A 25,730-nucleotide genomic window follows, 5' to 3' on the forward strand; every position below is an offset into this window, starting at 1 on the left:
TATATATATATACACATATAATCAATATATATTAGGGATTAGACAGGATGCAAGGAAAAATTTTAAATATTGCTATATTGATGTAAATATATATTTTTCACTTAAACAGTATAGCAGATTTTATTAAATTTTCGAATAATTATATTGTCTGATTATTCATGCATCTTTTACATAATCTTTTAAATTAAATGAAGTGCATATTTATTTAAATATGTGCAATGTTATTAAAATACAATAAGAGTCTTAATTTTGCTATAATACTTATTATATAAAATAAGTCTCAGCTTAAGATGTATACGGACCTCTTATAAAATACTAAGAAGTCTTATTCGATTTAATCCTTGGCATATGTATGGCATGATATCAAAATATGAATCTCACGCAGTAAAGTAACGGCACAATTGTATGTTATATTTACAAATATTGGCTTTTTTCCCTCCAGTTTTCGAACGCATATAAATTTTCGTAAAATTTCTTTTTATTATAATTTGTTCAATTATTTCAATAACTTTTCACAAATTTTCTTGTATTTATACACTGGAAGACTAGATTAGAAGTATCTATAAAATTTAACAAACCCTAATAACACTTATCTACTTAAATTGATAAAAAACTTAAATTGATTTATTTATAATTAATCTGGATGGTAATGATTAATACTTGCGCATGACGTATTATTAATGCCCATTTCTTCAAATAGGTCGAATAGTTCAGTGCTTGAAGTGATAATAGATGATTGTCGAAAATAAGATCTATAACTTTGATACATAAAATAATATAAAATATCTTATCAGTATATATATATATATATATAAAACGTTTTCTCTCAATAAAATTTATATTTTTAAAATTTGTTTATTAACGTGCTTTAATTTGTATTTATTTTATCAAAAATACCATATATAGTTATTTTTACAATTTATGAAATTTGTGCATTCTTTGTATTTAAAATATAGAACAAAATTTAATAATTTTAAAGAAATATATATTACCAAGAATATGATCTTAAATTACATACACTTCAAATTCTGAAGCAATTATAATTTTATGTATCTTGTATTTACCAAGACCTCTACTGTTTTTTGCAAAGTACAAATAGGTCAAAGAACCTCATTTTATAAAATCCTATTCTAAATTAAAATAAACAAATTGATTTATTGTCAGATGTATTATCAGCTCTTTCCTTGCAAAATCCTTTCATTTTTGGATAAGCGTATGGCATTCTCAAAGAAATGATGATTCCGAGTTAAAAGGAAAGCCGATTAGAAATACTAGCGAAACTACATAAAATAGTTTGAATTTACCACTGTATTAATAAAATTGTGTAAAGCTTATTATAGCTTATTATTATAAGCTATAATAAGCTTTACACAATTTAAGCTTATTATTATTTAAATTCATAATATTTAATTAAAGTATCTTTTATTTTTGTTATATAAATAGTTTACGCATTTTTAATCTGCGCTTAGCTGCCTCGCATTTTTAATCTGCTTCTTTCTAATCTTTTCGCAACCCAATTCTCCCGTCTGTTTCTATTTTCTTGTTCAATATTGTCGTGCTCGTGTCTTATAAAGATTAATACATGGAAATGCTTTCTCTCAAGGAATATTATCTAATATGGAAAAAATTTTCTAATGTTTGTTAATATAGCAAATATCTATATTATGTAATAATATAAAAATATTAAAATAATTATTAAAATGAATAATAATAATTATAATATCAATTATTAAAATTATTAAATATTTTCAAGATAAATTAAAGAGGATATTTATACTTTACTTCTAATTTATATTTCACATTTTATGCATTATTTCTTTTTGTTTTTATAATCGAAAATTGTTCTCATTTTAGATATAATTCCTTATGAATTATAAAGTTATTAAAAATCAGAAGTTGTTATAATCTCGTGTTTCGCCAAAAAGTTCTGGACCGTGAAAATTTTGTTTTACTTTATAAATAACTATGAATCAAACGCCGTGGTCGAATTCATGATATCCCTCTGCCCCGGTAAATACAACGTCTACCCAAACACGCATAGCTTCCGGACTGGGTGCCATGAGATGATAAAGTCTAGACGTAGTCTTGATAATGAAGGTAAGAGACGGTTGTGGCGATCGGACGGTGTTCATATGATCCACATAGACTTCTTCGATCGACTACGATGCATTAATGTTGATTAATTGATATCAGTATTAAAATTCTTAATAAAGAAAATCCCGACCCTTACCTGGAAGTAAATTACGCCACGGGCTTTTTTTGACGTATTATCGCTGTAGTAAGACAATGTCTTCCGTTTGCGATCAAATACAAACCATCGCTTGTTCCAATGGTGAAACTTTTTACTCATTTTTGATAAATAACCACTGCAACTTGTCGTGTCGACCGTAACATCATAAATCAGAGGCAATTGGTGTCCAGCAGTTTCTATGTGATGCCTTAGATCCAAGGACTCCGATTTGATTGGAAGGTACCTCGTAAGTGGCCTCTGTAAAATTTGTTTTCCATTGAATTTTGATCCGTTAGCATCCTAGCAACAATCAATCAAAACTTTCTCCATATCAAGAAAATAGAATCGCGATCCTAAACTGTTTAAGTTAAATGTAATCTCTTTAAGAAAAAAATTAATCTTTTTTGAAAGAATCATTTCAATTTTTTTCTCACCGTCGTTGCTTATGTCGCATTTTTATACAACTAATTTTAGGTAGTTACCTGAAGTTTTGCCTTTTCGCGATATTTGACAGGTTGTAGTGGTCCAAGGGTATCCATCTCGCTAGATGTCTGAGAAAGCGGGCGACTTCCATTTCCGTCGATAATTCCGCCTCCGCCACCGCCACCGCCACCGCCACCACCACCGCCACCACCACCACCACCACCACCACCACCACCACCACCACCACCACCACCACCACCACCTCCGCCGCTGTTGTCACTAAGTCTCTCACCTTCCATCGATGTTCTTCTGTCGTCTCTCATCTAGAAATAATTCACATATTCTCGTTACTTCGTTTTAACAACTTTCCACAGTCTTTCCATCTAAGGAAATTTTTATTACGTGCAATTTTAAATATACAAAAAAATAAAAATTATACTCAAATTTTAATTAATAATCTCAGAAATATTAATAATGATTTCAAAAATATTAATAATAATGTGGTTAAATTAAGTCTTTTCGCGTACATATCTGTAAAGTTCACGGTTTCTTTTGACGTGTCGCTTTTTTGTTCTGGTTTTTATATAACTTATCCACATAAGCGACATCGTATTGCACGCAATTCAAGAAGTTTATTTAACTTTGCGAATAACAATGACAACTATGCCGAGATGTCGCTCGTTTGGACAGGTCTGAATGAAGCGACGGGGAAAGACTGACGTTAGTGGCTCGGTCGTCCACTGATATAATTCCCGCCGTAAAATGTAACTCCGGACTCCCACCCACTCGCCAGATGCTTAACACTAAAATTCGCCCGTGCAATAAATTTCGAAGTATTCATTCATAAAATTCCACGTAACAGGTCGAATAACTTAGATCATTAAAATGTCCAATAAAAAAAAAACGATATTTGCTATCGTAAAAATGTAATATAATTGTCATGTAATTACGATCGGATTACGATCGGATATCATTGGACAAAGATAAACCGAGACTTGACAAGTAATTAACGGAAATTAATGAAATGATCGATTAAATTGTTATTCTTTATTGTCAAAAAGACTGTTGTTTCGTTTTAAATAATTGAGCCATAATTAGCCAATATTATTATATTGTATTAATACGTCAAAACGTTCGTTCAAAGATGATTTGCTATTAGTGGGTTGCTGAATGGTTCAGACGAGATGAGAAATTCCGTCAGCTCGGCAAATGTGATGACTCATCACAAATATTAATTTATAGCGGACATTTCACTTCACTCAATGCTAAGTGGTAGGAATGCAAGGAGCATAATACGCGAACATTTTTTTCTTTGACGACATAAAGCTTAGGAATATGCTATAGGAAATGGATACTTACACGTATTAAGAATTTAATTTATAAAAGTTTCTCCCACTTTTGACATTTTGACATTGTTAAAAATTAAAAATTTTTTTTTAAACGTTATAAAGTAATGCCGCAGAAGATTTATCATACTTCTATAAATATATCTATACGCGAAAAGGGGTCAGTTGCAAAAGAGTCTTGCGAATTCGACGTGCCATTAATTCTGTCGTTATAAATTATCGCAGGCTCGATCGAGATTTTACAAAAGCACGTTTATCGAGAGGTACAAGCTGCTCTCTGAATTCCATCCATACGCACGGCGTATTCGCGTATCGGGGTCCAGATGCATGCCACACCGGGAAAAACACGTGCGCAATGACGAAAACACTTGCTCCAGAATGTAAATGGGTATACTTGCGAAATGTCAGTGTTGAAAATGCGTACGTCTCCGACGTGTGTGTAGACGCGACGTATGGCGGGCCAAAACGACACACGGACTTCCGGCGGCAACAAATTCGCTGTTTTTCAGTGTAAGCGAAAGTATATACTCCGAACGATTTCTTTGAATTGCCAAAACATTTGCATGAAAATGCAAATGCTATAAAGAAAATCGCGTATAGTCGCGTTCAGCATAGCTGACACGTGACGAATTTATTGTGAAAGATCTACTTTGTGTATTTGTTGTTGTCCCGACTTCCGATTATGACTCAAATTATTCCAGGTATTTCGAATATTAAATAAATTCCTTTCGAATGTTTCCGTTGACTGTTTATATTTCTTGCGAATCGTCCTGTGCAAGTACTCGTCCACAGAATTAGAAATTCTTTGCATTTGGTTGGCACGAGAGTGAAATTTTTTTTTAGAATTACGCCGGAATAAATCGGATAAATAAAAAAATAATATTTTTTTTTCCGAAAAGAAAATAGCACAATATCAACGTAATCGATTGTGAAATGATAAATTACAGAAAGAGGAAAGAAGTAGAGAGAAATATAAAAAAAGAAACGAGTAAAAATACTGTTTATTTATATTGCATTAATTTTGTTATATAATCTCTTGAGAACAACACACCCAGTGAAGTCCCACATTAAAGAAAGAAAAATGCAAATCTTAGAAAAATATATTTACATAAAAAGTTGTCTCTTTATGTATGAGAGAAGTCAATAGTGTATGGTATTTTGCACAATAAATAAATGTCTGTGACACGAGGTAAGCGCGTCTCGAGGTAAAAGAAATCTCGCTTGCACGATCACTGAAAAATTTTAAGAGAAGAGGCTCTTGTCGAGAGACAAATATTTCTTTGAACAGGTGTGCGATAAAATTCACATGAGCAGAAATAGCTTGAAAGATAGGCTCTCGCTTACTCGGTGTAACGTCTTGCATATACATGTATATATATATATATATATATATATATATATATGTATTTGAGTTTAGTACTATGTATGAGTGAGTGATAAAATATTTTTGGACATTAATGTGTATTGAAATATAAGTTTTTTGGAAAGGGACTTTAACATTTCATGGACGTTTGTATAGCTTAAAATAAAGTATCTTAAAGTGAATTGAGACATAAATTGAAGTTTAACTTAAACGTAAAATGGTTTTTATTTTGTACTTACGTTATCATTTTGAAGTAAACTATAAGAATTATTCGACGGTCCTGGACTAGGTGAAGTAAGTTCCGAAAGCTTGCTAGGAGATAATTTTTCGCTGTTTCCGCCTTCCGCACCGTCGGTGCTTCCGCTACCACTGAAGAAATAAATCGATAATATTTAATTGCAATTACATCACAAGTTTTCATTGTTTACTCATTGCTTAAGTTATTAAAAATAAAATTAAATATAAAATTATATAGTCATTTAGTCATTACGCCTTACAAAATGGAAATACCGATTAAATTTATTATCCAAAAAATATGCTACAATAATAATAAATTAATTTAGTAAATAATATTAAAAGTGTACCCTAAATAGTGAGTGTTTAAAAGTATAGAAAATTATATGGATAATCCGATTGACGATTTTTATTGTCATGTCGCGTAATATATCACAATTCTTCCTAGTACTATCGAAGCATGTTTACACTTTATTTATACTTGAGATGAAACTTCTCGCCGCTCACATTTAGTGAGCGCTATTATTAACTAGAGCGTGAACACTGAATGTCGCGAATTTTATTCGGTATCTTCGACGTCCTCGTGGAAGAAACGCACGCGGTGCAGTTCGAAAAGCACGGTCCTAGCTCCTGAGCATCACGAGACTGAGGAGAGGACGAGGCCTATAGTCGACTATAGCGAAAGGCAGGTATTATTAAAACCTAACAAGTACAAAGTGACTCGGTAGACCGGTTCGACGATACCACCGGCATAGCATTTAATTCTTCTACAATGTTAAATGCAGCGCGAATGATATCCGAACATTCCGATCTCGTTGCCATGCCAGCCTTGGCCTTGGTTGACTAGAAATATTCCCGATAACTGACCTCTGATTCTAATCCTCTTCTAGTAATTTATTTCTAGTAATTTATTTAATTTTTCTATCTTCTTTTACCCAGTAGCGGCTCTAGAACCGATAGAACCTTACGCTATATGTGTATTCTGTAGTATTACTATACTACTATTGCACGCGGTTAGTTGTCTACTGTTATAGTTTATCTTTAAATTATCCAGTTTATCACAAATAATTTTATGTAGATGCATTTTATTATAGTCTCGTTCGTATTAAATGTTGATTTATGATGATTCGATTTCGACAAATAGTTTGATAACGCAGGAATTTAACGAAATACATGTAAAAATGACATAATATATTCTTTAATAAATATTTGTAATCTGTAATTAAAATTTTCTAAATACAAAATATATTTAATGATTTAATTATTGAATTACTGATAATTAAAAAATTACAATTATTTAACTTTTTTAGTCAAAATCAATTTTAGTAAAAATCAATAATGTAGAAACGTAATGTAGAAACGTAATCAGGGAATCTTAGTAAGATCTTAATTATTTATTTTATAACGTTTCTGAGTTTTTATCTTGTTATATACAAATAATATATATATATATATATATATATGTAATGTATATGTATATGATGATGTAATTAATTGTGTGTGCATGTATATATATATATATATATATATATATATATATACACATGCACACACAATTAATTACATCATCTTCGAATACAGTTTGCATATCTATATATACGTGCACATTATGCACATGGATACATTATGAAGGGGTCAAAAGATAAGTGTTGTTCTACTTTTTGCAATGTGTTGTCTTGTTAGACTCATTTTAGTTCTAACGCGCATTTGTATATATGCTCTAATATTTAATGCAATATAATTATTTTATTTGCATTTACTCAATAATAGTTATTTCTCCCGTATTTTCCTCATGATATTTTTTTACGTTTTTATGACTTACGTTTGTTTCAGTTTACTTTGAACAAAAAAATATGCATTAAAGAAAAATAATTAAAATAAGCATTAAGCAATCTAGAATTTATATTTTCATATTAAAATACCACTCGAGGAATTGATTTCGTCTCGTGAATTTTTCACATAGGTATTCGTCAGTTCTCTTTCTTTGACAGAAAAAATAATTTTTTTTTTTTTTTTTTTTTTTTTCAAAAATCTATGACTTACAAATAACGTTGACGAATATCGCGCGCGTGAGTTTCCAGAGGATGATAACAATTGTCGCAGATCCAATCTTTAGTGCAGAGATAACAACGATTACTAGTGAGGCAGGTGATCAAATTGCATCCCGTAACTCTGGCCTCGTTCAGCACCATCTCACCCATTTCTCTCGGATTCATTTTGGAGCATTATCGATGATGAGCTCATCAAATGCACATCTTAATTTCTCTCGTTTACGATGTCGTCGTTCGCTTTCTTTATACTTATCGCGTTATAATGTTCCGAACATTCCCGCATCTTCCCTTGATTTTCCATACGTGACACGTTAACGCGAGTAGAGCCACGGGAAGACATACAGCTACATACAGATATCGTATCGCGCGATAACGCCCCGCCTACTTTGCGCTACGAATGAAGAGAATGAAGACTCGAGCCGAGTCGTGTCGATCAAACCAACACCGATATGCGACCCTCGCACGCGATCAGTAATTGCTCTTAACAATATCTTGGATATTGTCAGCAGCATTAATAGTGTAGACACGAGGCCAAATGTAATTCTCCGAATCTCTGATAAACTTCACAGAATAAACTTCTCCCGAACTCAACTTCTTCTCTTCTTTCTAATTTATTTATATTTATTATTTATTATGGTGAAAACATTAAAAAAATGGAATGTAGTAAGGGAAAGTATTTGATCATGGAATATCTTAAATACTTATTTGCAGCATTGATTGGGAAGCTTTTGTGTCGGACGTATATAGAATACACTCAGACTATTATAGTCTATACACAACGTGTTCGAGGTGTGTCGATCGAGGAAGGTTTCGTAATAAGTTCCAATCAACGATGGAAAGGTCGTTGCGATTAACTGCGATACTGCGCGATAATGTACGCGTCTTGTATCACGCATACTTTATGGTACAAATAGCATATGTTTGTACGCATTGATTTTTATACGATATAATTAACGCTCGTCTGTAGCCAGCAGTCCAATTTATAATATATATGCAAATATTTAGAATATTATTATTATTATTATGTGAAAGAATGTAGATGACAATTTTCTAGATCGCGGAAACCATTTTCCACGACTATTTATAAAGAGAAAAAGAATTACAAAATAATAATATAACATGATAATGATTCTTTTAAATCTCGAATTAATTAACAAAATGTAAAGAATTATAATAAAAATATTCTTAAATTTTGAAGCGTCCATCATGTAAAATGAAAAAGTAAATATTTTCATATGATATTTTTTTTTTACTTACCTTTCTGTTGGTCCGGTAGAATAACTGGAAGACTCTTCGCCAGATTCGACGCTATTGAAAGATGCACAATTCATTTTTCTTTCTTCCCATTGCGAGCGAACTTCATCCTGCACGCGCCTTTTTAATTCTTCGACTCTACGTCTTTCCTCCGAAATTACTTGACTCCCTGGAAAAATATTAATATTTTTATTTTTCATTCTTCTTATGTATGGTATTATAACATTTATAGATTGATATAATTTGCATACCTTGTTTAGCCAAATGAAGCTGTCGATTTCTCTCGATTTCCTTTAGTGACTCGATTGTTTTCCTTCCTAAACTACCTTGATTGTTTACGATAGGAGAATCATTGGTCACTCTGGATATTCTGTCGAAATCTTCTCTACTCGGAGACCGTTTCTCTTCAGAATATTCATTAGAATTTTGGGCCAAGTAGCCAAGCTCCTCGTTTATTTCTCGCACTCGATTTCGAGCCTATCAAAAGTCATTAATTAATTAAAGACGCAATATATTAATCCATTAACACTACAAATATATAACGATCATCTTCGATTGTTTTTATTTTTTTAATGAATATTTCTTTTTTAATATCAAAGAGATACCATTAAATTTTTTTTCATTTTCTGTCTATAAGAAAAAAGATATTAATTAAAAAAAAAAAATAGAAATGGTCAAAAATGATTGCTCGATAATTCTAGCAAAGTTAAAACACAGTATGCAATGCGAGATATTTATTTGCAACTTAATAATTTTTATATCGCTTTTGTTGGAAAATATATAAGAAAGTTGCATTTATAATCTAGTTTATCATTTATGTTTGAGTTTACATCAATTTAATGGATTAATATTTCTTATATTTATATTATTTTACTGACTTCTTCCAATCGTTTCAAATGTCCTAATTTCTGTCTCTCTAAACTCCTAGCCTCTTTGGTCGCCGTATTCTTTGCCTCGGATCGTTGCGATTCCAAATGAGTCAATTGCGATTTTCTACTTTCGATCTTGTTCGTAAGATCGCTCAAATATCTGTAAAAATACATGTACATGATATTTCAAGAAAAATTTGTATTAAGAAAGTTGAATATGTTGTACAATTATTACCTTTGCAACTCTTCTCTTGTGGCCAATTTACTCGCCTCTTCTTCAAGATGATGAAACTCCAAGTCCTCGAAAGCTTTTCTTTCACTCTCTAGAATATCTTGTTGCGCCGTTAACTTGTCAGCAATATCCTGCTGCATAATTTCATCTGTGCAATTGGCCAATTGTTCGTCCAATCGAGCGCAAACTTGTTGCGCTTTTTGAACACGTTGTTTGGCTTCAGCTTGTAAATTCGAGTGAGTTGCGTTATCCTCCGCCATTTCTCTCTCTAGTTCATTTATTCGCATTTGCACCTGTATCTTCTCTCCTTCGTCCTGCGAGAGCTTCAAGGATTCTGATTCATACTCCGCGAATAAAAGCGCTTTCTCCAATTCGAGCTGTTAAACATTAAGCATACAGCATACTTATTTTTTAATATCTTTGAGAATCTATTTCTAAATCAAATTTTATTGAAACACAAGATATCAACAAGATAATAATAATGCTTACAAGACACATCATTTTCTCGTACACGTAATATTTATATTCAATTTCTAAACACTAATATATTTTGTTTTCTATTATTTTTCTATTAGCTTGCTAACTTGTCAACGTATATTAAAAAAAAAATTTTCAAAATCGATATGTTGAAATTGAAGCTTTGAAAAATTATTATCATTATTTAAATTTATTTTTACATGAGAAATTTATTGTTGTATCACTCTGTATCTGAATATCACGCATTGAACATTAAACACAAACACTAACCAGACATCACATGGAGATCTGTTATTAGAAAAAGAATCTACAGGAAGAGGTGTATCTAAATATAACTTGAGAAACGATGTTTGAACGCAGATAACGAAGATTGTTGGAATTTGTCCTTAGGAATATACTTTAATATTAATTATAAGTATCTTATTATCTAATAGAACAAATACTTACAAGTCGGATGTCTTAGTATTCCATGCCCAGAAAGGGATAAAGCGAACAAATAAACAACTCTTTTAATATATGATACGCGTAATGTAAGATAACAATCACGAAACTGCGAACTCGTTTGTTCAGTCTTGTTTAGAAAGCAACGTCAGAATACGAAAAAGTTACCTCTCTACTAATTTCTTCTTCCTGAATTTCGATTTCGGCGACACTTCTTTTCAGAGCATCCATATTGCTAAGAATGTGCAGCTTCTCATTTTGCAAAAATTCTATGTATTTTTTCCTGTCTTCCTCTTCCAGTTGTTTCCTCTTTTTGTCGGCTTTCACCTCGTTCGATTTCGCGTTATCTTTTTCAGAATTGTTTCGTTTAGGAGTCACGCAGATTTCTTTGGATTTTGAAAGCATAGATAACTGCTCGATCGCCTCCAGGAGGTCGTCGTTCGATATGGCCAGCTTGTTTTCTATCATCTCGCACGAGTTTGACAATTGACCATTTTTCTTTGGTATGGAATGATTTTGATTGTTATTCCGCGTCGATGGGGATAACACGACGTTTTCGTAATGACTCGCGTTTCCATTTTGTGTCGCTTGCTGCGGTTCGATTTTCGTGCCGTTCAGTCTAATCGTGCCGTATGTGGACGGCGAGCCTTTGATATTATCATCAGCCTTTACGTAATTCTCCGTTCGATCGCAATAACTGCCGCTCTTTTTATCATTATTGCCGGGAATAACATTTTCGTAATTACCGCTACGAGAAATCGAGCCTGAGAAGCTGCCATTCGCATTATGAACACTAGAACAATTCGCCAGTTGATTATTACTCGGTACAATTGCATGTGGCGATCCTGCAGAAACATCACTCGAATGATCGTCAACTTGGGCAGATTGATCCCTACGATTGGTGGGTAAACTGCCATTTTGAAAAATAACTTTCGAATTTTGCACAGATACGTTTTCGTACGACGAGGTGCCCCAATTGGTTTGCTTGCCAGCATCGAAAGAGAAATGCGGCTGATTTTTTGACGGACTCTTCGGACTGTCGAAAGGCGAAGTGTAACCGAGTCTCTTGTCACGCGGAAGAGATCCATTTGTTATAATTCTGCAAATTATATTATTATGTACTAGATATACTCGATATGTTCTCTGCAAGAAGTGAATAAATAAATGAAAGAAATAAATGAAAGGAAAAGAAATATCTAATCATTAAATATGTTTCTATAAATTTTTCTCAAATGTAAAACAACATGAAAAAAATTATTAGAAACAAAAAAGTAAAAATTGAAATTGAAGAAAGAAGAAGATTGAGATTAAGAGGAAATAATATTGAAAGAAAATACGGATAGTTACCGATTAGGCTGCCTCGGCTTTTCGACGGTAGTCTGTCTTTCGTATTCGGCACACATTGCCAAGATCTCCTCGAGCCTCATTTTCTCTTGTCTCTCGACCTCTTGCTCTCGCAACCTCTCTTCCTGTGCTTGTTTCCGCTTGGTCTCCGCCTCCCTACGTTTATTCTCCGCGTCGGCTTGCCTTTCTCGCAATTCTTCGAGGGAGCAACTGCTGCCAACACTCGGGGTAGGACTCTTGACCCTCGCGTAAATTTTCTTTTGCTCGCAGTACCTCGGATTCCGATTAAACGCCGGACTCGGTGGTAGAATACGCTTGATATTTGGATTCGATCCGAAGCCATGAGCGGTAGACGGCCTCAAGATCGCGACATTGGTATTTTCACCGGTGTTGGGATTGCAGATGCTCGGATTCGATCCATATTTCTCCAATTGTACAAATTCCGTGGTAGTCGTTTTCGTAACGATAAGGCTCTGGCTCATATCGAAATCTCGGTCGACAAGATGATCGAGTTCGTTCGAACTTTGACAGGTCATACTTCGAGACATGAGGTCATCACTTCGGGCAGTGACGATCTTCGGAGAAGATGTCACTCCGAAGGATGGTGATCGAGCATTTTTGTTACTCTCGTGATAATACGGCTTGCACGTTTTCAAATATGTTTCCGCCGAGAACATCCTGATCTGATTGTGATTCTGACACTGCAAGTTGTTCGCACTCGGTCGAGTTGGTGTACCGAGACGCGAGTCCGATCGCTGACGCCGAGCTTCGTCGTGATAACCGATCGAGCTCTGTGATAACAGATCGGCATTACCATTTGCGGTGAAACCGTTCACTGGAGATTTTGTCAAGGACACCAGACTCGACGATCTCGAGTGGCCGAGAATTTGGTCGGCTGGTACGTTTGTCGTAAGAGCGCCGGCGGGAAAAACTTTCGGCGAAACACAGTTAGTCCTGTTTTGCTTCGACAGCATCTCGAATTTGGTCAGCTTGCTTAGAAAACCCATCTCCTCATCGGAGCAAGAATTCCTGGGAGATTTCCGCGGTGCGACTGGTGGCTTTCGCTCCAAATGGTGATTCTCCTGTGGCTGGCCGTCAGGTAGAGCAAAACTTATCGGCGCCATTGAGATTCTTGAGTGGGGAAGGACGGATCGTAGGTGTTTAGCCTCGGCTGGGTGATTGAAGCGCATATAATTCGATCGGCCTATCGATAGCATACAACCTGAAACACATTTAACACATTTTTTACAATGATTTTATAAAAATATATTCGTAACTTTAATACATAGAAAAATATTTAATTTAATTTAATCTAACCAAACGGATTTTAATGCGATAAATAGAAAAATATATCTCTATTTTCCACGTAATAATAATTGCATCGATATATCGAATATCGAGAAATTTATAATCAAAATATCATTTTTAGCTGTAGAAGAATTTTCTTGTTATCCTACTACTCTTTTTAGGACGTCTGCGCACTGGTCACGGTCATTCGTATTTAGGCCAAGGTCTCTTACCTTGCGCGAGTCTCACTGGCGAATTTATCGATACACCATCGACAAACGTATTGCCATTTATGGGATGAAGAGTGACCACGCCGTTATTGTTCTCGATCGCACAATGCACGGATTCGACGCCGGTGCCGGCCACCAAAATGTCCGCATCTCGGTTTGATCCAAGCGTGATCTTACCTGTATGAAAAAAATAAAAAAATAAACTTACTTTCTCGAGTGAGATCGAGAGATAAAAAGTGTTCGAGAAGAATCAAGCGCCGCAGAAATCGTATTTTTCGTTCTAAATCCCGTTAGCAGTCCCAAAGTCATTCACTCCCTTGAGAAAATCAGTTTGTACTTTTTGAATAAGTGGGAGATACGGTGGGATAAAAAAAAAGCGATGCGAGGAAGATCAGGAAGCGTGACTAAATATCGCTCGCGCGTGTGTTACGGTTGAATGGAAACCAGGCGAGGAGCCGCGTGTGCATTCCGATCGAAATTCTCGCGGGCTTAGTAACGCCACTTCCCGACCGTAATACGCCGAGTTACATTTATTTTGGCAGCGGTTTCCCACGAGTATCGGAATATGAAGTCGACATAATCGGATGCTCGAGCTCATCCGCGGAACCGTTTCACGGAAGTCCCGATTTTCCGAAAGGCGCGTGGAACCCGTCGTGGGTTTACAATATTAATTTGAGCCTTCTGGGAATGTCAACGACCCGGTTGGTCGCAACGAGGATGGCCGGATGTATTCTCCGCCTGGTACACGGAAACCTCGGTGTGCAAGTACGGTGTGTAAGTACGGAAGTACGGAATTGAAGCGAAGTATTGTCAAACGTAAAAGTTTGCACACTTTGAAACAAGCGTAGGAGGTTTGTCGCGTATATTTAGACTTTTCGAATTGAATTTGCCAGAGCCGATTATCTCTGGCGATCTGAAAAGACGTAAATATTCGTAAAATGCATACGGAGAGCGGAGAGAGAAATTTTTCACAGCTGTGCAGAATCCTTTCTCGATAAATCGATAAACAACTCGCACTATTTTCCATAGAATAATTCTAAACGGGTTCCGTTCTGCGCGACGCGGGTAAATCGTGGTGCATTCTACGAAGGACTGCAGTTATATTTAGTTTTAGCGCGGTCGTGCACTCTCTCGTTGCATTTTCGGTCTTTTTGGAAATGTGTGTTGGCTACGGCGCCCGTTGTAGGAAATATATATAAATATATGTCCGAGTACAGTACCTAGACGCATAATTTAAGCGGTTGAACTAATTTTTTTCTCCCCGCGAACATGTCGAGATGAATCAGATGTTCAGTATTCACAAGAGTATGTGGCACGTCCATTTATATGTCGCCTAGATTAGAGATATTTGTTCCTATAGATTTATATTGTTTGTAATCCGCGAACGTTAATTATTGTGCCTGGTCGGTTAAATATATATATATATATATATATATTAATTTCAAATATAGCAGTCAGTTGGGAGCTATGTATAAACTGCAGCTTATGGAAACACTGGATTATGCTTTAGAAGCACATTGTCCTATATCGGAGAAAGTTTCTCGTGATTTCAAAACGAAACATGATCATAAATTCCAAGGAGACACGACGTTCCGGCATATACGCAAGCGAGCCGGCAGACGGACAGACAGGTGCACAAAGAAAAAGTAAATTCTATGACGTTAGCGTCCCCATTTTCAGAATTTCGATATAATTGATAAAATTCTGGCTCTTACCCAAAAAGTTCTAGAGTTCCCGATAGTTCCGATTTTCGAAGTAATTTTTGCAGTTAAACCCTTAACAAATGAGACAATTTTACTGATTTTTAAATTTTAATTAGAAACTTTTTTCAAACTTTCATGAACTGAGAATTTTAATTTATAATTCACTTTATTCTCATTTTCTAACTTGAGTTCTATTGATGCCGTAATGCGGATTTATAAGAAAAGCTCATTTCCCGATAGCGTTGCATTATTCGGTCGTCATAGTGAACGGAAGATAACTTCCTGTCAATCAATTCCATCCTACGCGTCCTGTCTTCATACAAGTGTTATGCAGGTACATATGTATCCGCCCTAGGTAGCTTTATTCGCATCAGATCCACACGAGTACGTGTACTCCCCTATATTGTTCTCTGTCCAGCTATTTTCATCCTTTATCATCTCTTTGTTTTGTGAAACTCAATTTCAATCGGCTTCCCTGAGCCGATCTAAAAATTATCTCGAATTTTGACTCGCGTCGTAATTTCATTACGCTCGGCTGCATGACGCACCGACTATATTTAAGGCACTCTAAAATATACAAACAGTGGGCAGTACACAAACTGTCAAATTCTCTTCTATATCGGTTACTATCCCTCTATCTCAGAATCTTCTTCCCTCCCTCAATTTCCGGGTTCGCGGTAGTTTAACATCGTTATAATGTTGCCTGCGTCTGTTTAATTTGCTCGCCGTTTTACGAACTGCGTTATTGTTTCAGTCCGCTACCGTCGTCTATTCTTACAGAACGGAAATGTAGGGTCTATGGGGTTCTTAAAACGGCCCTGCTCGCTGGGAGAACAGCCTTCATATACCCTATCCGTTTATGTGCCAAGTAAGTTCCTTTGTACGCTATATATGTGTGGTGTGTGTGTGTGTGTGTGTGTGTGTGTGTGTGTGTGTGTGTCGTGTGGCACTTATACACAAGGTCTAAAATCAAGCTCGACATATTGCAGTGGAAGATACTACGGTCTTGATAGTTCCTATCGTAAATATTTCACCTTTTTTGATGGCAAACAGCATCTGTTTTTTTGTCTGATAAATATATCATATATTTAAAAATTTTATCGCTAACGCTCTTCTCGATATGTTTCTTCCATAATAATATGAAGAACGAAAGCATAAATCACTATATTTTTCTCTGTTTCGAGCTGTTCCACTTAATGCTACACATAGCAATGGTAATTTCTATCGGTAATCCAATAGCGCTGTAAAGCTTTATCAGTTTGGACAACGCTATTCGAGCCTTGGATTAAGACACTGGATGAATCACTGGTTACGTGGCGATGAGTTTATCTGTTGCTACCAGCCCAGAATCAGTTTCGTTCGTTCTACGCGGATAATAGGAAAATATTCCGTGAATAAAATAAACGGACCAAAGCCGTCTCAATGCACACTTTATTTCTTTCTCCTTTCGCTCTTCAAGATATAATTGCGTCTCCAGTTCGGTATAATTAAATATAATAAATTGACAAATATAATTAGATATTTTAAATTAATTGTAACTTGAAAAAGACTATTGCCAAGGTCGTCCAAGATGGAGGAAAAAGCAAAATAAACCATCACATATCGCATTTGTATCTAACCTTCGGGTAAAGGATGCAAAGTCACGGCCGTCGACAGTCGACCGCTTCCCATGGAGACGAGATGCGGTGTTTCCGTTTGCACGCGTAACGCCCGACCCGCCTCGTGCACCTCGAGACCGGCGGCCGCTATGCTCGCCATGCCTGCAAAACAAAAGCGTATTCGTAATAAATGCGCGATAAATTAACAGGTGAGGCAGAGAGAGAGAGAGAGAGAGAGAGAGAGAGAGACCGGCGGATGGGAAACGTAACTATCCAATTTCATCAATTATCACGCGAACGATCCCATATCGTTTTTCGCTGTAGCCATACAATCACTTGATTCTGGTAGTTGAGTTAACGATTCACCATGTAACGCCATAACATAATGTAAGGAAAAAAGAAACAATATTTTTAATAAGCTTTATATATCAAGAATCCTCGCGAAATTACAAAAAAGCTTTACAGTAGTTTTGCAGGGATGGTTGATGAGTAGCTGTGAGAATTTGCATATGCACCATGGGGGGGGACACCATTAAAATTATGCTACTCGATGCTGGATATATACCACCTAGCGGGATAGTTTACCGAGCCTTATTATTAGCTACAACGAACGACTTCGTCGAAGATTATGGCTATCGTTCCACAAGAGATCGATCCAGATGAATTCTACGAGCGGAGCTTCATATTGGCGGATAAGAATGGGGAGGGCTGCCCAAAAAGAAAAAGCAGGGACGAAAAACCGGTCTTTCCGAGACGGGAAAGGATTTTTCTATCTTCTTTTTTTTTCTTGCTCCTTGCCCCATCATAAACTTAGTCTACGTCAGGGGTTCTTAACCTTTTTGCGACCTACTGCATCTTCTGCAGAGATTTCTCGTAATATCGCGGCTGTATTAAGGTATTTTTGGTTATCATGATTTATTCTACTTTTTTTATCTATATTTTTGATAGATCTATATTTCTTATACTTGAATCTATTGTTATGGATTATATAGTCTGATGTGAAAGAAATTTAGAAAGTCAAGCTAAAAACTTATCGTTGCAAATGCTGTACTTGCATGCAGTTTATAGGGTTGTTCATCTCATGTGAATGATCTTAACGAGTTGAAACAACTTTAATTAAGCGCATTACGTTAGGCCGTCCTGTTGAACTTTGCTAACGCGTCTGACCACGAGGAAGTAACATATCCCATTTGCAATTTCTATAAGTCGAGTCGCTTATGCAGCGAAAATGCATAAAAAGAAATTTAAAAAAAACAGAAACAGAATAGTGCAACACGATCATAGAATCACTTACTCCCGCAAATTTGTATCATAATAAAAACTGTTGAAAGTAATGCGGGATTTTGTAAGTTTTATACTTCTGCATCGCTCATTGAATTGATATTAATTAAAAAATTCAGAAATATAAATTAAAAAAAATAAATTTATAAATTTACGAAATTCAGAAATATATAAATTTGGTGGAGAATGCATTCTTTCTCGATTCCACTTTATCCGTTGTCCGTGAAGCATTCCGTGAAGACCGATATTTTCATACATGAAATTTTAGTAGTTTACGATCCTGCGATCGAACGACTAAACGACCGGTTCATGGCGCTATACGGTTATCATGTACTGCACCCACAATCTGCTTAAATTACACCTCCTCAGATTTCATCGGCGAGTAATTTAAAGCCAACGATTAAGACGTCGGGTTTCGTTGAATTTCTGAGTCTGGGGCTGAGATCTTTATGAGGAAGCAGAAGTCTTATCATTATCTCTCGGCTCTGCGTGTGTACCGAATATCGCGACATCGTCACTTCTCTCGCGAATGCTAACCGAGACTGCTGATAGGTCAACATTGGAAATCTGGTAGATCGTCAGCTTATTGCGCAGTTCATCGTATGAGCTCAGAACTAATATAAAAGAGTGCTCTTGGAAATCGTGGTTGGATCGATATTCGCTGTCTCTCGTGTTCGGAATACCAGACTGGAGCATTTGATAAGATACCCGACAATAAGTAATGCGCACACGCGCGATGTAAGCGCGTCAACTCGATGAGGTTTAACTCGCCATAATTCGAAAGCTCTGGCGATCGCGAAAGAAATTGCACAACTCTAGAAGAGAAAGCTCTATTTTAGTTTTAGCTACAAAAATTGATGTAAATTTGTCATAAATTTTTCAATTGACAATTAAAGTCAAGGTACCGAAAGCGCAGGTGTGTCGTCCTTGCAAGTCCGCTCTCGCGTGACTCCGTTCCAACAGTAGGCACCTGCCCATATGCAGGTGAGATAAACGATTTGTAAAAATGTACAAATGTGAAAAATTGAAAATACAAAATGTAAATATAATCCAGATATCTAAATTATATTCATCGAAGAAAAATATTAAAAACGATTATGACGATGAAGAAGGAAGGAGAGAATTATTAAAAGATCCGTGCACCGTTAAATATCAAGAATTGTGAATAATTTTCGAAGATAAACCTGGCAAATTGAAAATAAATGAAAGCGAATTCTTCTTGAGTTTGCAGCTATATACGGTCACCAGCTTCTGACAACATATTATCGTCTGCAAATACAGTTGGTACCAACTTGGCCTTGGATACCTCACTTCTCCCGTTTTTGATGGTAATCTTTCCCCGACGCGTCAGTCTCCCTCGCCTGGATCGAAAATATTTTTTCATACCACACAGCACACAGCAGCCGTAAATACATAATATGAAAGATCTTGTCTAAAAGCAGAAAGATACGAAGGGAGCGAGAGACGGCAGGCAAATGTGGCGAACGCAAATGTTTGCCTGCACGCAAGACGATATCACACAATGATAGCGTTTTGATAAAAACACGTAGTCACGCCTCTCTCGTGCAAATTACACCTTAACGCCTAGGTATCTTAATTTGAGATTAGATTAGTTAATTATAGCTCTTGCAAAAAAAAAAAAAACGATACGAGAATTTTCCGTACTTACGACGAATGCGACAAGAGATGTAAGTTAGATGATGTAATTAATCGGGGCCGATATCACTCTCACATATACTTTTTTGGTAGAGCTTGGCTCAATAGGTCAACGGTTTGTTCTCTATTAGCGGCAGTTAACACGATAGTATAAACGTTTGCCGATGACGTCAGTTGCGCCACACGCGGAATGATTTACAAAGATGCCCCGCCATCCGCGACGCCTACGGAGATATGAGCTTTATCTTTATCATTTTGTAAGACGTACAGAGTGGACCAACTTGATACTTGCTTGAAATACTTACATTTCTGACACTATAAAAAAAAATCAAGAAGGTATTGACAATGCAGTATAAAATTCAGACAAGTCGAAAATAGGCATGTTTTTTTTAACTAAACTTCAGTTTTTACTCTTTATCTTTCCACGTTACAGAAAAAAAAACCAGAAAAGATGAATGGTACAAGAAATTTAGCTAAAAAGAATAGATCTAGTGATTGGTTAGATAATGATTGCTATTATAAAATCTACTTTCGATAAATGAAGTCAGCGTTTCTCAATGATTTGTTATTTATTACACAGAGAAAAAAATTAGGATTGCTATAATAAAATAATAATGTTACTTTTCGCTTATCCATACAGAAAAGTTATGGGAACCATAGTATTCTATGTAGTTGTCCCAATCATAGGAAAGATATGTTACAATCATAATGATTATTCTAGTTTCAGTTCCTAACTATACTAATTTAAAAACGTAATCTAAAAATATTTTATTTTGATTGTTATTTTTGATAATAAGGAAGAAATTCTTAAATTTTATGCTTTGAAAATTAAGCTGCTTTGCATCTGTAATTATTCACAATTGTATCAATAATAATATACGTCAAAAGCATCATCAATGTAACATATTTTATTTTATAAAAATTCTTGGTGATGTTGGCGAATTGGTGATGACATTGTCTATTCTACATATATAGTGCAATGAAACTAAATTCTTAGTACTGCGCTGTGCAAACTCAGTTTAGATCTCTCAATTGTACTATTTGTTCTGTAGACTACATTAGAAAGAGAGCGATAGTTCTTAAATTGAAGCTAGCAGCTATATAAGGATATTTTAACGAAATGTTACTTTATGGTAAAAACCACGGTTGTCAGAACTGTATAAATGAGCATATCTTAGCATATCTACTCGATATAATCTAAGTCCACATACATTCCCTTTTCAATCATAGAAAACGTTGCGATCAATCATGGCATCAATTTTTTCCGTGTAGAAAGTGACTTTTAATCGCAAAAGGCTTGATCGACGAACGATCGATAAATCCGTTATGCAATCCTGAATCCTGAAGGGAACGGTTATAAAGAGGTAGACGGCCGAGTAGAGGAGCCTCCCTTTCTTTGAGCTTTGAGCTTCGACGGATGCTGGTTTATTTACAGAAACAGTTTTAGCAGGAAGGAGCACGTTCGTGTCAGGTACCGAGCGTAAGCGCTCCGCGTCCGGTCCTATCCGCTCCGTTCCGTTCTGCCGCATATAGAACATCCGTTGCGGCGACTTGTATATGCGCAAGCTGCACGAGGCGCTCTCCCTCTCTCTCTCTCTCATGCGATTTTGTCACGGTATGAAAGATTCAATTTCATGAATAATAACTCGCTACGTTAGCCCGTTCAGGGCGGCTCCGAGAGAGAATTACGCTTGAAAGAGAACGGGACCAAAAATATCGTGAACCATCGTGTGACGGGTGGGTGACCGCGGCTCTCTCTCTCTCTCTCTCTCTCTCGAAAGACACCAGGCTTCGCTGTAAATGGCGTTCGCCCGATAAGGATCGGACTGCGGAGTTTGTCATTGACGAAGACAGCCTGCCCCGTTAGCTTGTCACCCGCCATATCGATACGGACGCATATGATAATTGTCGGAATTGTTTGAGACAATTGAGACCAAGTGATGTAGAATACGATTGCGTCTGCGATGATTAACGATTTAAAGGAAAGCTATAGAGAGGAAACTAACTCGTGCAACTAACTCGGAGAAATGTTGCAACCCGATACGTCCAAAGGAAGAGATGCGTAATATCGCACATATGCGTAATATCGCGTGACAATCGTTCGTGCGAATGTTTCACGAATCACCAGTTTCGCTCGTCTGCCGGCGACATCTGCCTGGCAACCGCATCTTCCTCTGCCTCTTCATCTTCATTTTTTTACCGCTCCTCTCGTACGCAAACCCTTTGGAAACAGCTTCCCGTCGAGCTACATTAACACCGATGTACTGCTTATAGACATACGAGATGTTTATCGAAAGCGATAGGATAGCGGAGTAGACGTGCGACTCGAAATAATTGTTTGTGCGCGATTTTGATGGATAGCTTAACCGACGTTTGCTGACATAACAAGCACGTGTTATTGTTCATTCTTCCATTGTATCCAAGCTGTTTTTCACGTAGGCATTCTATACAAATATATATATATTTCTTTAATTAATCCCTGTTGAAAGTTCTTTCGAATTATTTTCTTCGTTTCTAATTGTCTTCCCTTTTTCTAAAAAAAAAAAAAAAAATCTACGCAAGTACAAAGTAGGCGCGTAGGCTCGTTTTTTCACTTTTTCCACCCAAACAAAATTCCCACACGTTTCCCCGAACGAGATTATGTGGGCAGACGTAGAAGTCTCGCTTGCGTTGCACGCGCTTTATAATCGACTTCGATTAACGCCGCGCCTCTCGGAAATTTAAATGATGCGTACATTAGATCGGTTGGAATATTAAAATAAAATCAGGGAAAAATACACGCCGCCTCGACACGGTTCTGGAAGTAGCATTTTACGCTGTTCAGCGATTAAAGCGAAAGTAGTATAGAAACATAAGTCGTAACAGGTATAATGCATTAAATCATATATTCAGGAGGTCTTTATTCTCAAGGTCGATCTACCGGCGTTACGAATCTTTTGAAACAGCAAAACATGTTTAACGAAGTGTAACTGGTTTTCCCAGCCGGTATTTGTAACGCTCGCTGCATCGATTACATTATCGATCTGTTACTGTTTGCGTTTCTCAGTCGCGCATCCTTATTCAGATTCACGTCGAAAAATTTCGATAAGAAATTTCTTCTTTCGCGTGACGAAAACGAGACGTTTGCATAGCTGCGAGTCGGAATGAGAAACGGCAACGAAGAAATCGGCATGACGTAATGGGCCCGTATAAAGGCAATAGAGATAAATGACGTTAAATTGTTGGGTGGCTCTCGTTTTTAGCGGGTTCTACTGGCAGCATTAGAGAATGAGACAAACTCCAAAACCGAGATCAAGAACATACAACTTGCGTATTTTCACAGCGTCCGACGACGGTGATTTTAGAGCTAGAAACATAAGCAATTGCTCGCGTAAATTTCTATCGCCCTATTTTATGTGTAGTAAAATGAAGTAGCTGAACATCTTTTTTTGTACATATGTAAAATAATCTATTATAATTTTGCGGAATAAATGGTTTTTCTCCCAAGTTTCAACCAAAGCGTCCCTTATAGAGAAATCTAGTAAAAAGGGAGATTCGCGAAGCAACCATGCGTTTCGCGAGGCATTGTTAGAACGGCAGCTCGGCGTAAGGGACGTACGCACCGTAGGTCATAGGCAGCTGCTTCACAACGGACAATTCATGGGGTGCAACAATGGGCAAGAACGGTTCGTCAAATCGATCCAGGTTCGCGCTCAAAACCATCCATATGTAGAAAGCGAGTCCTTACGGCTAGCGAGATGAAATTCAAATTCCGTTAAATTTTTCTCTCGGAGAGAGATGAATATTTCATGATTTTTGCTCCTGATCAGGTGATTTATTTTCAAATCTTTAAGCCCCGCTCTCCTTTCAAATCTTAATCCCATTTAGTTTATCAACATCTCAATATCGGATGAACTCCTCACCGACTTTCTATCTGATCTACCTATTTCCTTTATAAATTGTTTGACAAATGTCTGCGGGATTAACTCAACGTAATTGAGATTCCCGATGAATACAGGATTATTCGCCTAGTGTTCTCCATATCCCTTGTATCCTGCATATCGGCAAGGTCACGACCTCCACCGAGAATCGTGACTGGATTGTATACAGCTCTTCAGGTCGTTGCCATCATCACGCCGTCACGCTGCATTTGCCGTCCCACCAGTCCCGCTTATTTTTTTACTTTTTTGTTTATTTCGCGATTTTGACGTGATCCCAAAAAACAATGTAAAAGTAATATAATTATTTATCTTTATAAGTGTAAAATTATAAAATAATAATAAATTGATCGATCATTCTCGATCGCTGAGGAGAAATCAATTTTACATCCATTTCGCAATGGTAAAAGAATTCCCATGTTAAAGGAGTGAAGTATCGGAAAAGTGATCTCTATAGATAAAAATCCGAACTTAAGTTCTGTACGCTTCAATGTGCATTCCGAGCACAGGACGTAAGGCGGTATTCTATTTCACGCTATGTCCGGCTCAGCGTGTCAGTGTCGACCAGAATGCAAGCGCTCGCGAACGTAATGCGAATATCTTCTGTAGACTTGTCACTTTAATTTTATAGATATTTAAAGAAGGAAAAAGTGACGCGTGAATTAAAGGGAATTGGCAAAAATTTATTTCCGCCAAATTGAATTCTTACATTTTTAAAACCAAATCTCTTTCCGAATAATGAAAGTTAGATTTAATGATAGCGCTGACCAGCCTGCGTCCTTGGCCTATCCAACAATCAGAAATTTTTTATTCAAGACGTGATGTCATGCGCATACGGGAAACGGAGCGCACATTGCAATGAGTTGACGGCGCGTAAGAAACTTTCAGTTTCCGTATCGCACAGCGTATTCGACATAAATACGGGGATTGTAAACTTATGGTCTTTAGACATTCTTTGACGTACAGTAATCTTCAAGTTGCAATTCAGTTAATTTAAAAATTCACACCGCAAAGAATAGACATTTATTACCTTTCTACTCAGAATGTTTAATCCGTTAAAATTTACACGCATACAATTTTGTAATATAAAATATGAAAATATGTAATATAAAATGACTCTATACTAAAATTTTAAGTTTAAAAATTATTTTGTTTATTTTCTCATATTTTAATATACACTATAAAAACCGGCACTGTTTTTCTTTTTTTGAAGTCTAGTATAATGGTATCTACATAATGGTATTCCCCATACATACACGTTTAGGGTTCTTTTCTTTCGCTTTGATTTGACGGATTCCTACGATTCCTCGCTCGTATGGGCCCACGCCATGGAAAAGAATTCATCGAGACTCACCGACGCGACCTAGAGGGGTCCAGCCTCGGATTCCAATCTCGCTAAATCAGCAAAGGCCCCTCCAGAGGTGGCACTCCGATTTTTTTAACGCGTCCACCAGGCACTCGTGAATGATGCGAGGGACCGGCGCTCGCGAACACTCATGTTTTCTCCGCGCAAATAGGGTACACTCGCGAGAGTAATGTAACCGTACTGCTCGATTCGTCCCCCTTTTTGCCTCACAAAAAGGAGCTTTTTCTCTTCTTTATTATTATTTTTTTTTTTTTTTTTTTTTTTTCGAGAAACCGATGTCGATTCGTCAGGCGCAGCGCGTCGCGTCGCGTCGCGTCACGTGCCGACTTCTACTGTCGTGGCAACGAGTGCTCCGCCACTGTGTTCCATGGCAACATCACTGTATGAAGGCGGGCTCGTCTGGCGATTGGTGTAAACGATCCTGGAAG

General features: G+C 36.5%; 1 protein-coding gene across 3 annotated transcripts; it reads right to left on the bottom strand.

Moving 5' to 3' along the window:
* Positions 1-77: 77 nt before the first annotated feature.
* On the bottom strand, positions 78-25,707 carry LOC105429551 (uncharacterized). 3 transcript variants are annotated; one of them, XM_089079609.1, is made up of 13 exons: positions 25,291-25,707; positions 17,104-17,244; positions 13,785-13,958; positions 12,268-13,486; positions 11,089-12,019; positions 10,006-10,379; positions 9,780-9,930; positions 9,153-9,378; positions 8,905-9,070; positions 5,602-5,731; positions 2,713-2,976; positions 2,231-2,488; positions 78-2,159 (listed from the first exon to the last, which is right to left on the bottom strand). In XM_089079609.1, exons 2-13 carry the CDS (start codon positions 17,240-17,242, stop codon positions 1,971-1,973), a joined length of 4,221 nt encoding a protein of 1,406 aa, XP_088935735.1. In that variant the 5' UTR covers positions 17,243-17,244; positions 25,291-25,707; the 3' UTR covers positions 78-1,970. The 3 variants fall into 3 exon arrangements, with proteins under 3 accessions (XP_088935735.1, XP_088935736.1, XP_088935737.1); XM_089079610.1 differs by having other exon boundaries at positions 25,193-25,707; XM_089079611.1 differs by lacking the exon at positions 17,104-17,244.
* Positions 25,708-25,730: the final 23 nt, after the last annotated feature.

Source organism: Pogonomyrmex barbatus, unplaced genomic scaffold (assembly GCF_055798465.1).
Source record: "Pogonomyrmex barbatus isolate J1 unplaced genomic scaffold, ASM5579846v1 scaffold3, whole genome shotgun sequence".
NCBI classification, from domain to species: Eukaryota; Metazoa; Arthropoda; class Insecta; order Hymenoptera; family Formicidae; genus Pogonomyrmex; species Pogonomyrmex barbatus.

Coding starts and splice junctions, on each gene's coding strand:
- LOC105429551 (XM_089079609.1), bottom strand. CDS start 17,242: ATGGCGAGCATAGCGGCCGCCGGTCTCGAGGTGCACGAGGCGGGTCGG. Junction 9,071..9,152: donor GCTTCATTTGGCTAAACAAG/GTATGCAAATTA, acceptor ATATTTTTCCAG/GGAGTCAAGTAATTTCGGAG. Junction 2,489..2,712: donor GCGAAAAGGCAAAACTTCAG/GTAACTACCTAA, acceptor CAAATTTTACAG/AGGCCACTTACGAGGTACCT.